This window comes from Anabas testudineus, chromosome 18, assembly GCF_900324465.2.
Source record: "Anabas testudineus chromosome 18, fAnaTes1.2, whole genome shotgun sequence".
NCBI lineage: Eukaryota > Metazoa > Chordata > Actinopteri > Anabantiformes > Anabantidae > Anabas > Anabas testudineus.
The window spans coordinates 18,167,852-18,183,694 of NC_046627.1; the positions used below are offsets into that span (position 1 = coordinate 18,167,852).

The window sequence follows — 15,843 nt, forward strand, 5'->3', positions numbered from 1 at the left end:
TGGTGCTTGTTGTTGTTGTTGTTGTTTTTGTTGCCTGCTGTTCTTTTCTCTCTCCTCTTTCCCAAACGGTCGAGGCAGATGGCCGCCCACCCTGAGCCTGGTTCTGCTGGAGGTTTCTTCCTCTAAAGGGAGTTTTTCCTCTCCACTGTCACCAAGTGGGGTTGTTGGGTTTTGCTATATAATTCTGTATACAGTTATATTATGTAAGGTCTTAAACCTTAAACACTGTAAAGTGCCTTGAGAGGACTTCTGTAGTCTGTGATTCTGCTATTAATTGGACTAGAAAAAACATTGACTTGACTCATATAAGCCACTTTCACTCATGCACTCCCAACTTTCTCCAAAGAATCAGGTACGGACATTTTGCAGAGTTGTGCACAATTGTTGTACACATGCAGCACACAGCAGGAGAAAGGAGAAAGAGGTTACCAAAGAGTTCGATATTAGGGTGGGGGAGTGGTCACTGTGTAGAGCGTGCAGGAGAGACACAATACAGTAAGTACACAGGCCAAATCAATCGTGTTTTCATTACAGTGCATCAGTACGGCAAGTCACATGACGCTTTGTGTTTATAACACCTGAGGGAAATAAGTGCAACATAGCAACAGAAAGTTGGAAACACCCTTTCGCTCGCTGTGAATACTCCAGACTATTTCCTGCTGTTCACCCAGACATTACGGTCAGAACCTATAGCCTTGAAACCGGTACAGTTGCCTTCTGCACACCATTACCACAGAAGATAGAACTAGTTCTAGTGCAGACCGAACTTTTCATGGCCATCTGTCTGTCAGCCAGACTCACTGTGAATATTTGCAGGCTTGTTTCATCTTGCTTTGCAACTGCTGTGCTGAGCGCTGGCTAAGGGGTAAAGAGCAGAGGCCAGGGAGAGGTCAGCCAACCAGACAGACTGTTTGCTTTCAGTGGGGAGACTAACAAGATGCTCATGTAATGTAAATGGCTACATGAATCCAGTGCCCTGGGCACAGAAAGCCTAAGATTTTAAATGCACTGCTGCATGGTGCTAAAATATTGCTAGCTGTATAATACTCTGCTGTAGTAACTAAAGTCTCATAAGGACCAATATTACTTGTTTATTCAAACACAGGAGTCCCATTTTGAAGTACAGTGCGAATATAGTGTTTCTAAACATTGTCAAGCGCATGTTAGGATGTGGATATATTGCACTGTGACCAGGAAGACACATTATTGCCTCCAGTCGTTTGAAGAAAAATGGGGGAACAGTGAATCATTGTCTGCTGGGAGAAATGTGGCATGTTTGTCTTGCATTGTGATTGTGTTCAAGTCGTCTCTTTTGTTATTTTCTTTCTTGTCTCCTGTCATAGTAGGATGTGCATCATTGTCGTGCACCACTGGGGTACGGGGCGGTAAAAACTGTGCGTATACAGTTGAAGGAAATGAAATACCTAATTTACTGAAGGCGGTGAGTGAAAGTCCAATATCTTGCAAACTAAAGTCTAGTGCTTTTTTATCATCTAGACTTCAGTGGCCACACGTTGAAGGAAATGAGACCACTTCACTGCAAGGTCATCTGCAGTGCAACATCTAACAAGGACTGGCAGAAACAGCAAGGAAAGTAGACAGCTGCTTTTTAAAGAGTGAGAGGGACTTGTGAGACTACCGCAGTGCAAAAATATCATCTGTTATCTACTCTTGCTATGAGGCTTCAAATCTAATTTTTGTATGGGGAAATATCTCTGTGTAAAGGCTGGTACTCTCAATAAGTCCTATAGTCCTATAGGATATCACATAGTTATGTTCAACAAAATTCCAGAAAAATGACATTAAGACGTAACAGATTGAGTTGACTGAGTTGGCAGCTACAGCTGCACAAATACACACTGTGGCTCCCAAGAAGTGAGCAGCCAAGAGCACAACAAAGTCAACCAGTTATTAATTCTAAGGGTTTACATACCTTTCTCATTTTGTGTATTTTAGGCACATTATATTTGTTGATAATCTTGACTTAGATGAACATCAGATCACATTTCATGACAAATTAATGCAAATGAAATTCAAAAATGTTCACATACTTTTTCTTGCCCCTGTTCCTGCCCCAGCTTATAGGACATGAGGACATCAAGCTTTATGTAACATGACGAGTTGCTCACACGCCCTCTAATCTCTCTTCTTCATCTCTGTGTAGGTAGAAATGAGATACACATGAAGATAAATAAAGAGGAGAAAAAAGTTACAAAAAACATCTTTGTAGTTTTAGGCAAAGCCATCATTGAAAAAACCAAGTCCTAGTCTTTCACAGCCTTTCAACTGTGAAAGCCACTGGCATTAACAATTACAAGATACAGTGTAAACAGTACATAGATCCTGTCTAAGACATTTCATGGCCAATAGAAGCAGCATCAGTTATTCTTGTCACACACGTGTGGATGGCAGAGGAGTAATGTCAAAGAATAAGGAAGGGTTAGGAAAATATCAAGAGCCTCGCTTGTGCAGTGATGTCAACAGTGTCTTAGCGATCTTTGAATTTGCAAAAAGAAAAGAATGTAAGATGATAAATGGCAAATCAGTTCTTCTGAATCTGTTTATGTTTTATTTGCTTGCTCAAATGTCCTTAAATCTTTTTAAGAAGGTAAAGAAATATAGAGGGAGACACAATTCAACGTTCAATAAATATCACATTTGAAAACAGGGATAATAGGCTGACAGCTATACCAAACTGGGCATTGAGGTGTCTGGAGCTACAGGGTCTGTAACAAAAACAACACTGACACTAAATCTGACAGAGGAGAAGTGCTTCTTTTGGTAAGTACGAAGGACATACTGATCATGGGTTGTGGGTATAAGTGCAACAGGCGATCTCAAGAAAACTAGGAGATGGGAAAAGTTTGCTTGATTTACAAAATGTGCGAGTAAGATTATGTGACCTCAGCTAGTTTCTATGCAGTATTGATGCTTGTAGGCATTCTGTAGTTAAGGTCATGGAGTATTTCTACGGGGTTGGCGTCGCTCTGAGATGAAACCTTCGGTGGAGTTATGAACCCTTTTTGACCTTCTAACCCAGAAGAAAAAATCATTTCAGGCAAACTAGAAGTGTTAGTGGGTTGTTGTTGTTGTTGTTGTTGTTTTAAGGATGTGTGAAGGAGACATCGAGCCAGGCTGTGCCACTCTTCCCGCCTCGCGATCACGCTTGCATACGCACTTCACCAGATGTCAGGCTGGTTTCACACGCCAGTGGTTGCACTTGCTACACCTTCTCTCCCTCGCGTATCAGCTTCTCCCATCATGTCACACCTTCTCTTCCGCTTTCCCCCCTTTTCGCATCCCTCCTCAGAAGGTCTTCCATCACACCTCTTCACCCCTGCTGTCACCTCTCTCTCTCTCTCTCTCTCTCTCTCTCCACCGCCCCAGCTTTTTTTGCTCACCACTTGCTGCTGTCGTCCTCCTGCTCCGTCACACAACATCTCACTCAATCTCGGAGGATTTCTAGAGTAAACAATACCAATTTAATTCCATCAGAAAGTGGTCAACAAGGACAGCGAGGTTGCTTGAATTGCATCTGTGCGATAGGGTCTTTGTGTGCATGGGTGTGTACACTTTGAATCATAGGCCGATGCACAAAACACTTACATTTTGACTTAAATAATGAGAACTAGTTCTTTTTGAATGGATTTTAGATGTAATGCAATGTAATTTAATGGCATTATCATTTAGCTTCTTTTAGGTGAACTCCATGCTTAAGATAATAATTCACCCTTGACTCACAAGGACAAAGCTATGCTCACAAGAGTCACTTCAAGTTATTCAGTCTTCGCAGAAGCAGAAATGTAATGAGGATAAACCCAGATATTGGTTGTTGGCTGTAAAATGACGACGGCTTATGGCGTTGATCCATTTACAGAAACACTGAAGTAGCTTGAAGTATTCGCTCATTGTGACTATGGCCTGTTGCGAGGGAAACTCGGGCCATGGATGCCCAGGCCAGAGCCTGTCTGGCACTGAAATGAGGGACAAATGAAGATTTTGTCACGGATCGGTGAGCAGTACACCTGAGAGGTCTCTATCTCTATATTTCCCTCCCACACACACACACACACACACATACTGAGGACTGGAACAGGGGCCAGGGTGTGAATCAGAGAATGACCCCTGAGATTTGATCCATCCTTGTTTTGTATGAATGGGCAGCCACACTGGAGCTGTCTCTATTTTTCACTCATCACAGGGTTCACCACAGCACACTGACCCGCATCACCCACTGGACCTTGGAGGGACTCCAATACTTGTATTTACTTGTATTTTCTGGGACACAAGTTGATCTTTATTCTGATTTGACTGCTTCTATCATGGATGCACAAAATGTAGCTTCATATTTGCCACCATACAGGCTCCTCTGTTGTAAGTAAAAAAACTAAAATGAAGGATTTGATTTATAGTATAGTGCCACTTTGACTAATTACCATAGATGTGATCTGTATTTTCTGGCTGCTTAACGTTTAATCTAGTACACAAGAAGCCTGGTAATTAAACAAGACTCCTAAAAATGAGCAACGTAGAACAAATAGAAAACTTAATGTGGCCTTCCACTTTCTCTGCTTTGACACTAGCAGCTCTGTTCTTTTTTTAATGTGAGAGATAAGAAAAGAAGTATTTTCGCCCAGATGTGATTGCTACAGTCTGATAACTCCCGGGATGAGCTGTGACAGCGCACATGTTCATTCACAACCGTTTCTGCATCCCAATCACATCAGTTTTACCTTGACAGCTAAAAACATGTGAGAGCTGCGACTGATCAAGGCAGCGAGGATTTCCGGAAAATAAGTCAGAGAGAGAGAGAGAGAGAGAGAGAGAGAGAGATCCCAACAAAGAGGCGGATGATGAAATAAATCACCAAACGGTGAATAATCAGAACCTCTATATGCCGACACTCTGTGGGAATTCTTCACCTCATCAGCCCTCGCTTTCCTCCCCCCCCACTGGACGACGGGCAACCTCCCAGAGTGCCTTGCTGCATGGCCTTTTCAATAATGTAGAGGGGCATGGAAAGGGGGATAAAATAAGAGAGGGAAACGATTTCCTGGCGCTGTGGGAGCCCCCTCTGTGACATTTACCTCTAGCAAGGCCTTCCGTGTGTGTGTATGTGTGTGTGTGTGTTTGATGGTCCTATGCCAGACTAATGATACCCCCTTCTGGCACACACTCTTGAGGCACAAAACTCTCCTGCAAGTGATGCCACACGTGTCCTTTAGAATCGCAGAGAAGGGGAACGAGAAGGTGGGAAGAGAATAGCTCAGGAGCGTAACAGAAGAGCGACGGTGGACGGGTGGTGGAAATAAAGGGACGAGAAAAGGTCAATGAAGAAAGGATGTCTGGGAGTGACGCAATCATTCTGGTTAAGCCATCAGCTCCACATGCTACCTTCTCATACTTCATTAACTGCCCTCCCTCTCACTCATTTGCAACGCTGGGTGGTCTCTTCTGTTTTCCACCGGGAGCCCCCCCCCCTGGCGTCCCCACCTGCACACATGGCATCTATCATTACCTCCCTGCATCAGCTCCGGCCCTGCAGAATGTCACACAGCTGGAGCATAAGGCTCTGAAAACAGATGTAAAACAAAAAACCCAGTTGAATGTCATCCTAAAGACAGAATGCACAATCTGCTGCCTGCAGTTCGTTTATAGGAGGGATGGGTTGTAGCTAGAAAAAAAAAAAAAAAAAGACTTCAGTGTACGCTCTTTAATACAACGCGGTCATTCAGAAAGCCTCTCACCAAGATCTGTTCTCACGGTAAATGTGTGCCATTCTTATTTTTGTTTTATCAATAAGACAATAGTTATTGATGGACCTAAATGTGCAATTCATAGCTGCAGAGCGTCCCCAGGTTAAACGTTATGTTATGTTAAAATGCCTCCCTCTAGTTCAGGTTGAGGACATGGAATGAAGAAACAGCATCGTGTTAGTTAGTCTTATATAAAATGTCTATGATATCTGTTTAACTACTTAAAAATAATACTTAGACTTGATAAACACTAGATTTACAGAAACAGTCGCTCCAACTCTACAGTATGACTTCACTACATCAAGCCGGCAGACGTCTTGGTGGGTCAGTTACAGTAGCGTGTTTGTTTACACTATGGTAACCTGGTTAACAGTTGATCAACCACTGCTGGACACTTTAACATACATATTGACATGATGTTAAAGAAATAACACAAGTGGCACAAAGTGTAATTCATTATTATAACAGACAAACAAACATGTAGACTCGCCTGCCAATAACAATAGGTTTAGCCTGTGTGTTCACTAGACCTTTAGTCTTGTGGGTTCCTGTGTGTGTTTCCTCCACCCCCAGTACAAACCCTACTGGTAGGTGTTCATGCTTAAGACAACAACAAAAAAAAAAGGCTTTAAAGATGACTTCATCTCAACACTGGCTTTTTATTTCAAGAATGTAAACTTCCCCAAAGTCATAAAGTGACACTGAGCTGCAAACGTTCACATGATCTAATAGTGAAGCAGCTAATCTAAGGGGACCGTGTTTATTGCTTTTTATGCAGAGAAATCAGCAGCCCAGCTGCTTTAGTGACAGGTTCAACGTGAGTGAAGGATTTAGTGAACAGTCAGTTCCATGACAACTGGGAGGCCAACATGTGATGGTGAAGATGATGTGAATAACTCCAAAAATAGACCAGTTGAGACTCAGTTGTGTGAACTCCAGCAGCAATTAATGAAATTGCACACATTAAAATATGCAGAGTGTTCGTGTGCATGTCGGCATCCACACTCCTTCCAGAAATATAGCTTCAGTATGCTGAGAGATGAGCTTTTATCTAATCAATTATCAACAGACTCCATCAAGTCCTAAAGATGACTCAGTGTCAGGGAGCTGAAAAGAGGTCGTGGCTCAGTGTCAGGGTTTGTTTACACGCTGAGGCGGCTGACTGGCTGTGTAAATCACCTACCTGTCTCTGGAGACAAACTACTAAATAAAGTGAGAATGTGAAGGCGCTGTCAAAGATTAATGCTTCCAAAAAGTTCAGGCTCAGTTTTTGTATCTGAGAAAACTCCCCGGTTTTATAGTGCGGCAGCACATAAAGGTCAACGTGTGTTTAGGAATCAGCTACGCGGCACACAGCTATTTCTAAGTTATCATTCAAGTCTGATCCTAGCCACTGTAGGTAATTTACTACTACATAATAACTACATTATTACTGCACAAAAATACTAGGCACATACTGAATATGTGGGAAGTGTCACGGCTCTATCTTAAACAGATTGTTGTGATCTGATGTTGACTTGCTGGCAACACTGTTGCAACTAGCTGCCCGATAGTAATAGGAACTAGCCGCTGGTCGTGTTCTGACCAGTTTTACTTATTAATTATTTAAAAATAGGTTATTTCTATATAGTGTTAACATAACAAGACAGTTTATAGGCAGGAAGGCATAAAAGTACAATTAGTAGATAAAAAACAAAACAAAAAAAAAAACAAAACCAAAAAACAACAACACCATTTTATGCCTTTGACTTTACTCAAGCATCACTACACTGTTGACTTCAACTACTGTAACCATGTACCTGAAATGTTATTGATGGTTTACAATCCAATGGCGACCTCTTGTGGATTAAACCAAACACTGCGTGCAGTTTTTCTGACGCCCACGCTCATGCAAGACATTTGCTTTTTTTTTTTTTTTTTTACTTTCAGCTTTCCTGTTTCAGCGAGCTTTGCCCGGTGGCTGCAGCCTGACGCAGCAGCAGCTCTCTGGCTAGATCTGGCCTGCCGCTCTTGGCCAAGCTCTGCGCCAGCTGAATGGCCTTGGGTTGGCGTGGAGCAGCGGGCAGCCCCCTCCTCCACATGGCCAGGGCGTGGAAGGCCCAAGCGGACGAGCTGTCCCCGGCTCGGAGCTTCACCAGCTGGGCGGTGCTACGGCGGAGACGCAGGGAGAGCACCAGCAGGGCTGTGTCCTCCTCCGAAAGCTCCCCAGAAAGCCAGAGAAGAAGAGAGTCTGGCAGGGAATCTGGTGGGTGGGCAATCCGTGGGTGGTAGAGAGAGGCTGAGAATGTGCTTAAAGAATTTCCTGGTGCACTGACAGTGATTTACTTTTAACTTTGGACAATTCACTCACCTGCCTCCTCACATAACTTCACTCTAGCTGTAATGGGCCGATTGATGCTTCTCACTTTCTGAAATGAAATAATATATTATTTCATTGTGGAGGTCAGATTTAATGATAAATTAAGTTTCTGTGAATCCTTCACCTTGGGTAAAGTCAGCGACAGCTTACACACGGGATCTCCGAGTGTCGTCGTGTTGGTCGGGGCGGCTTTGTCGCTTAGTGCCAACTGACCTCTGGTGACCTTATGAAACATGACAGTTCCCTTGTAGTGAGGAGAGCTGTAGTTCCCGAATGGGTCCACTTCGGTTAGATGAACCAAGAGATGATTCCTGCGCTGGGTGTGGAAGGTAATGCGATCAACATTCAGGTTGTTTCTGAATCCTGTTGTGAAAAAGACATAGTTACACATTTTATGACGACATACAATTAATTAAAAGTGTGTGAAGATACTAACCTGCACCCTACCTGTGGAGGTGACGTTGCCACTGAAATGTAAGAGCAGCTGATCCCCTTCGCACATCGGGAACTCTGACGAGGTCTCCAGGACGTCACTGTAGCCCTGTGCTCGCAGTTTGTTCTGCTCCCAGCTGAGGTCTCTGCTGGGCAGGGCAGCCACCAGGACGGTGTGGGGCTCGTCCTTCCGGCGCTGGAGGACGACGGTGACCCTGTGGCTGCGGACGGACTCCTCCAACTCCTCCGCCAGGGAGGGGAGATGAAGCGGCTGCAACGGGGAGAGGAGGCGAACCACCAGCAGTCTGAGCAGAGAACAGGTAGAGACAGACACTGAGACACTGAGACAACGTTAAGAGGTGGAGCTCAGTGAAGAGATTACACTGTGGCTGAAGAGAGAGGAGTGTGTTATCAGGAATTATTGTACTTAAGACAGATTAATGAATTCATGTTACCTACTCTACATCTCTCAGTCCCTAAGAAAGCTGTATTAGATAAGAAAGAGGAAAATAATTAGAGCTCAGGGGGGAAATACTGAGAATCCATCCTTATTAAAGGAACAGTTCACAATTTACAACTAGGTCTACTATTCAACATTTCATGTTTTTACACAGGTGACTACAACAGAAAGGTGATCTCAAACATTTACTTTTATACCATATACTCGTACTCTAACTCTTGTTTTAAGTCGTGTTGACTGCGGGGGTTCCACATTTCTTATCACGCTGACTGAAAATGTCTAAATGAAAAGCCAAAGCACTGGCGAGGAGTTGCATAGTTGCTAAGTAAAATCGTTATGCAATTTGAGAGCAGTGTAAAACCACAATCTGTGTGAGTGCTTATCTTCTGCTCTGTCGGGAACTACTTAACGTGGAGGACCCCAAACACATGCTGTGAGAATAGTGACACAGCCGGCATCTCGTGATTGTAAGATTAATTTGGTTTCATGGTTCCTCTAAATCAAGACTTCTCATCTCAGAGATACATAGAAACCTTTTGATTTCACTTCAATTAATCTGATGCGCGTGAGAACGTTTTCAGTTCTGTGCTCAGATGCAGGGTTTACTACATCCACAATTGTGTGGTGTGAGCAGCCAGCGTATAAAGACACCATGAGACAGTCTGGGAGACAGACCATCACCCTACCAGTCTGACTCTGGGGTTGCACTCGTCTGGGACCAAGTTTGTTCTTTTATCACAACCAGGATGGCTGAATAACAACGGCTCAGAGCGTGTGCAGCTTTTCATCATACGTCAAAACCAAACACAGTTAAAAACTGCACTCAGGCCTGCTCACAATAAGTCTTTTAATTTAGTAACAACCTGGAGAAAATCCTCTAGGCTTTTTCATGTCTAGGCTTTTTAGTATTCATCTATATAATGTGGCGCTGTGCTCCTGTTGAAGCAGCACTATAGATATACTATCACCTTACAACATCAACTACTGTTGTCATTCATCTGACCAACACTTTTTTAAAATAAGGATTTAAATTCATTTTGCTGCAAACCTCTCAACGCTCTCTGTCAGCTCAAACGACACCAGTCCGTTCTGCTGGTTCCTGACATGAACCTTCTCCAGGACGTTCCACTGTTTGTCCCTCGAGCCCAGAACAGTCAGCAGCTCATTGGACGTCTCCTGAGAGGATTTCAAAGTTCTAACACAAAATATGCTTGTTGAAGTTGCAATCTGTCAAATGCAGGGTATTAAGAAATAGGAGGAAACAAAAAGAGGCTTTAGCAGCATACCTCACTCTGTGGGGAGCAGGTTGAGCCTCTGATAGAGCAGCTCTGTCCGAGCAGGTGTGGTGATGCTCTGACTCGTCCTTTTGTCCTCTTGCAGCCCTCTTCTTTTCAGGGTTCGGGGGGCAGGGAAGGGTCACGCTCAGGGGCCTTCTCAGGGGCTGTGAGCTCGGGTGGGTGAGGTAGAGCAGTGGGCTGGTGGACACCACCGAGTAATAGGCATCGCTTCTGGATTTGACAGCAGCCAGGAGGACGGCGTCTACTGGCTGCACCTGAAGCAGGCGAGTAAACATCTGTTCAGCATTATAAGGGGGCTCTTCTCGGATACAAGAATATATACACTGGACTGAGAAGGATAAAAGAAAAATCGTTAGATCACAGTTATTATACCATGGTTTGTGCGATCACTGGAGCAGTGAAGGATCCTGGGAGGTAGCTGAGAGAAATGCGGGGGTCCACGGAGAGCTTGAGTGACAGTCCCCTTCTGGGAATAGTGTAATTTTCTCTTTTTAGACAGGAAACTACTGCAAACAGGCCCAACGAGTACACCTTCACCTCTGCAAACGTACCCTGTCAAAGACACAAATGCAACACAAACTAAATGAGCCATTTAGTACATGAAGCTTATTGAACTGTGACTTTATTAGCACTTTGTGACAGATAGCAACACTCCCCGTGATGTTAAATCAGGTTTTAGGTCAAGATAGAGAGCAATTCATGGAGGCCTATCTGTTACTAATGATGTCATTAATTGGTGCATGCGACAGAAAACTTCACCCTCTGCCCACCGCGTGGACCCTCTGTCGTTACTGGAGTGACGTAGCTCGTCCTTCTCTCTTCGTCAACTATCTTCACAGCGACGTCCCTGTAGTTACTCCGGTAGCGTGTGCAGAAAGGCACCGCCACAGTCACGGGGAAGTGCAGGTTGGCTCCCTCTTGAACTTTGACCCTAATCACTCTGCTGGCCAGCTCCTCTGAGCCGGTCACCATGAGGAAGCTGAAGGCGTCGGCCTCTTCACACATCAGGACTTCCGCCACACCTGTAGACGCCGTGATAAAGCATGCATCTGGTATGTGTGACTGGCCGCCCTCCACTTTAGCATTGAGCCTAGATATTATGGTCAAATAGAAATTATGTAGATAAAAGACACAGAATATAAACAGAGTTGATGAGTCAAATGACTTGTTTTGCTCATAGCATCATTTATGTGATTATTTAATCTCTTAATATTACAAGCTGTAATAGGAGCAGTATAATTTGTAGTAGAAAATGATCATTGTTATTGTCTTTGGAAACATTTCTAGCAACAATATGCACTTATATGAAGAATATGATGTGATTCAGCCTTTCAAAGATCTGGCCTCTTGTGATGATGTGAATTGTTTCTCATTTTCTGGCTTTTGGACAAACATGGGCATTGACCTGACAGTGAACTGGAAAACCACAGCTGACTACAGGGAGGCCAGGCGGTCAAAAACGAGCGCACTCTGTGAGGAAGCAGGGTTTGCTTCTGAATCAGTGAGCAGAGAAAAATGAGAGGAATTAAATTAAATCATGTCCAGATTCGTAATCCGGCCCCGCGTGGGATAAAAAGCAAAAGGATAAGCTGAACACTGTCTTAAAAATCCATTATGTTAAACAGTATTTATGATGTCAGCACAGGTGGTAGCAAAGTGAATTACACTGCTGCTCATAACAAGTGGAAAACTGTAACATAATCTTGTGCTGTTGCATTGTTCAAACGGACCGAACTTTAGTTTGAGTCCTAGTGTTGATGCTAAACTTTAAAAAGACATCAAATATGTAAAGCTGACATTTGAGAAATGTAACTGAAATGAAGGCTCATTATGTTTGTTAATACTCTCGACTTAGATGAAGATCAGATTAATGCAGACACTGTAAGCAGCAACCTAAGAGGAACCTGTCTGTTAAAGTCTTCATCAACGTACCCAACTGTGATCCATTCGCTCTTTGTCTGCTCTCTGAACTTGTCGTTTACCGTCCCCGCGCCTGTTGCCGTTTCCTCCGGTAAATCTATGTGATTCTCTAGGGAAACACAGTCTTCTTTGTAATCCACTTGACATTTGACTTCCAATTCCTTCTTAGTTTCTTCCACATTGTTACAGACGGAAGTGCTGGATATAAAATCTGACATTTGATCAGTGTCTGGTGACACGTCTGTATTACTTTTATCACCTCCATCCTCGACAGCTGAATCACGGGCGTTCAGCTGATTGTTGCCGTCTTCAGATTGCGCTGAGGTTTCCTGATGTGCTGCATCCACAGTGAAGGCCTCCCCAGCGGATAACTGGGTGACTTCTGTATCCAGCTTGATTACGATTGTGCTCAGTTTGTCCATAATTATTTGTACGTCCTCTCCAACACTTCTCAAAGTATCGCTGAAGGAGTCCGAACAAGGTGCAACTTCACTTTTTGGTTCTGAAACAAAACAGATGTGTTGAACATGAGTAGTGGGACAAAATGTTTATTTGGCAAACCGCTGGTAATTTTCTGGATTGTTAAAAACTATGAAAATAGCTGATTTACAGATAACCTGCATGATTTGCATAAACAGTGTGTAACACGTGTAACGACACTTCAGGAAGAGCATTTTTATTGACTCTTTGACAGGTTTCAGCACACACAGCGCCATTCAGCTGTCTCTATTGGTTTCACCATCAAATTCATATTCTACTGAAACCTGAACTCCATAAAGACCCTGAGCTACTGTGACACTGAAAACAGCTTGTTAAGCTTTTAAATTTCACTTCCACTTTCCTCAGTGTTTCAAAGACACTTTAAATTCACCAAAACCTAAACTACTTACTTCCTTTAAAAAAGGACTAAACTTCCTCCTATGTTTACATTTCGACTTCCAAATGTACTAACATCTGTTTCTACTAACACTTGATTTACTTCAAGTGTTTCTACATCCACTGACTGCCGTCTTCAGAGTCATGTGTCAATTCACTCTTTGAACTAGCTGCTTTACCTTCAGCCGGCACATCACAACTTTATCTCCAATAAATTGGCATTTCAGCTCATGCTTAAGCACTAAAACACAAATTTAATGAAACATAGTACAAGTCCGTACAGTCCTGCCAACGGTTTTGATGCCTACATTTAACACTTGAGCTACTTAGTTATTGTGAACAACACAAATGAAATGTTTTCACTTCTCTAAAAGACTTTGATAGGTGAGATCATGTTCCTTACCGGCTGTGGTCGACTGTTGTTGACGGCTGCCCTCTGGTGGGGACGTGTTGAACATGCAGCCACATTCTCTGAGGGCTTTTCTCCATGCTCTCACTCTGTCTGAATGAAAGACACTCAGCTCCCTCAGTGCTCTCAGTACTTTCTTCTTGCACTCTTTCACCTGCTCCTCATCAGTGCTTTCCCTCCCTTCGTCTTCCTTGTCATCTTCCGCTGGACTGAGCGTCCCTTCGTCGCTCCTTCTCTGTGTGTCCTCCTCTCCGTTTCTACGTGGTTCTCCTCCTTTGTATCTCCTTCCACCCACTGCCTCATTCTTATCTAGATCCCTGGGTTTGACAGCTTCGAGTCCCCAAATAGTTTCAGTCAACGCCTCGAGGAGGCTGTCATCACTTCTCGTGCCGCGAGGAGTTTCATCCGTCTCTTTATTCACATGCAGGTTTGCATCCATGCCGAGCTGAAAAACAGCACAGGTTGGGGTCAGGAGTAGCTAATTTGGCCTGTCTTTTAATGCTTTGTCAGGCCATTATGCATCATTCAAAAGCAACATCCTACTTTATACAAAGTTATAGTGAATCCTACTAAATATGAACTATAAAGTTATAGCATTCCTTTCGTGTACCTCGGTTTAGATCTGAAGCTGCAGCCCCCTTGTTTGCTGTGTCCTTGGCACTGAGTGTTACTGTGTACAGCTTTTCTAGTTTACAAGAGCCAATGGTGTATTTATGGGGCTGCCAGTAGTAAAACATGTTGCCAAGGCGACCCCTGGAGGCGTGGTAGGGAGGGACAAAAGAGGAGCCACAGAGCAAAAGACTCACAGGAAGACAGAGTGCTGTCCTCCAGATATCCTGGCCCGCTCCTCTATTCTTCTGTCACTCATTTTTATTGTTGCTGGGTCCACATAGTAAAAGATGTCCTGCTCTTCAACTGCACCCACTCCTTAATCAATAAAACACATCTGGCAACTACTCAGGGATGGATTTTGCATACTATTTTTATATTTAAATACTAGGAGAGTCACTTGTCTTGAAGGCGTAGCGGATTGTTTGACTGATCCTCAAAGCCTACATGTGGTGTGCTTCCTTTCTTAACACACCACTGGGTTGTTGAAGTGTAAAAGAAATGCGTTGTGTTCTTTAAGATCATTGTACGTTTTGCCTGTAAAGCTGTAATTGGAAATGTTATTTATGGCATTTGTGGGATAAAGTAGTGGAACTTAAGTTTAAAGTAGTATAAATATGAAAATGATCCATTTGCTGACACATGCAGGTTTAATGTTACGGTGTTGGATCCTAACTAACCCTGTAGGGGGGATAACTTATAGACACCAGGACCCTGCAACTAATGCTGCTAAATAGAATTCAGGAATCAATAATCCTTCTGTTTACACCCGTGTTTTTACTACTGTGACATGTCCAACGCCTGTTACTGTTTAACAGACAACCACACTACTACAATGCTCTGTCACCATCATGTGGTTGTTTCTGCACATTGCTCAATATTTACTGTATCACTGCGGATTTTATTAGCACTGATAAAGTCAGTTGGTGGGAAAAGGACGGGCTGTGACACAACAACCCTAAATATAGTCTAAATATGAATTCAAGTTGTTATATGATTGTTATTGTTGTATTGATTGTTATGTTATTGATTTATGACTCATATTTAATTTTATGTGTCATTGTTATTCAGTGACATAAAGACCTTTAGATTGAAGAGGCACATCTACAACAATGGTGTTGTCATATAAATATGTTATAGCAAAGTTATTGCTATCACATGTGTGATCACTGTTATCACACAGTTACTATTAATACTGCTACTACCAGCAGTGTGTCACAACTTAACTTCCTGATAACATACACGTTTACAATGGTGATCATCTCTCAGTACTTATTCTGTCTCATCTATATCAAATAGCTGTGTATTTGTCAGCTCTATAACATAATAAAAAACATGAAGTAACAGAACAAATGATCATCGGTGGTGATCATAACGTGATAACTAAATGTGCTCCTCGGTTTTCCTCGGAGCTGGCTTCATCATGTGTGCCAGGCAGGCTGTTGCATTCCTGTGGAAAAAACAACGTAGCCTGCGGCCTCTGGATCAAGCTGGGACACGCCGATATTCCCAGCAACGCATCACTACTGCCTCCATTTCTGTCGTCGTGTTGGAGCTCCATCATCTGCGTGCTCTCAGTGTGGAAACAGACTCCTTTCAACAATCTGAGCTCGGACACACCGACTCCTCTGTCAAACAAACCGGGGAGTGGTGCAACAAGGCCCAGCTGGACGTTCAGCGCCGTCTGCAGCGCGCAATATTTACGCGCACAGGGTGCGCAAAGG

General features: G+C 43.4%; 1 protein-coding gene across 4 annotated transcripts; it reads right to left on the reverse strand.

Moving 5' to 3' along the window:
• Positions 1-6,431: 6,431 nt before the first annotated feature.
• Positions 6,432-15,570, reverse strand: dthd1 (death domain containing 1). 4 transcript variants are annotated; one of them, XM_026352674.1, is made up of 11 exons: positions 14,121-15,570; positions 13,505-13,955; positions 12,238-12,727; positions 11,065-11,395; positions 10,678-10,857; positions 10,294-10,580; positions 10,056-10,202; positions 8,563-8,852; positions 8,240-8,478; positions 8,107-8,164; positions 6,432-8,034 (listed from the first exon to the last, which is right to left on the reverse strand). In XM_026352674.1, exons 2-11 carry the CDS (start codon positions 13,947-13,949, stop codon positions 7,682-7,684), a joined length of 2,820 nt encoding a protein of 939 aa, XP_026208459.1. In that variant the 5' UTR covers positions 13,950-13,955; positions 14,121-15,570; the 3' UTR covers positions 6,432-7,681. The 4 variants fall into 4 exon arrangements, with proteins under 4 accessions (XP_026208459.1, XP_026208461.1, XP_026208460.1 ...); XM_026352676.1 differs by having other exon boundaries at positions 6,432-7,998; positions 14,121-15,567; XM_026352675.1 differs by having other exon boundaries at positions 10,294-10,559; positions 14,121-15,565.
• Between the last annotated feature and the right edge of the window lie 273 nt (positions 15,571-15,843).

Excerpts from the sequence above, each read along its gene's own strand:
- dthd1 (XM_026352674.1), bottom strand. The coding sequence starts at position 13,949 with ATGGATGCAAACCTGCATGTGAATAAAGAGACGGATGAAACTCCTCGC. Across the intron at positions 10,858-11,064 it reads GTCCACGCGGTGGGCAGAGG|GGTACGTTTGCAGAGGTGAA; the intron begins GTGAAGTTTTCT and ends TGTCTTTGACAG. Across the intron at positions 10,203-10,293 it reads CCTGCTCCCCACAGAGTGAG|AACTTTGAAATCCTCTCAGG; the intron begins GTATGCTGCTAA and ends ATTTTGTGTTAG.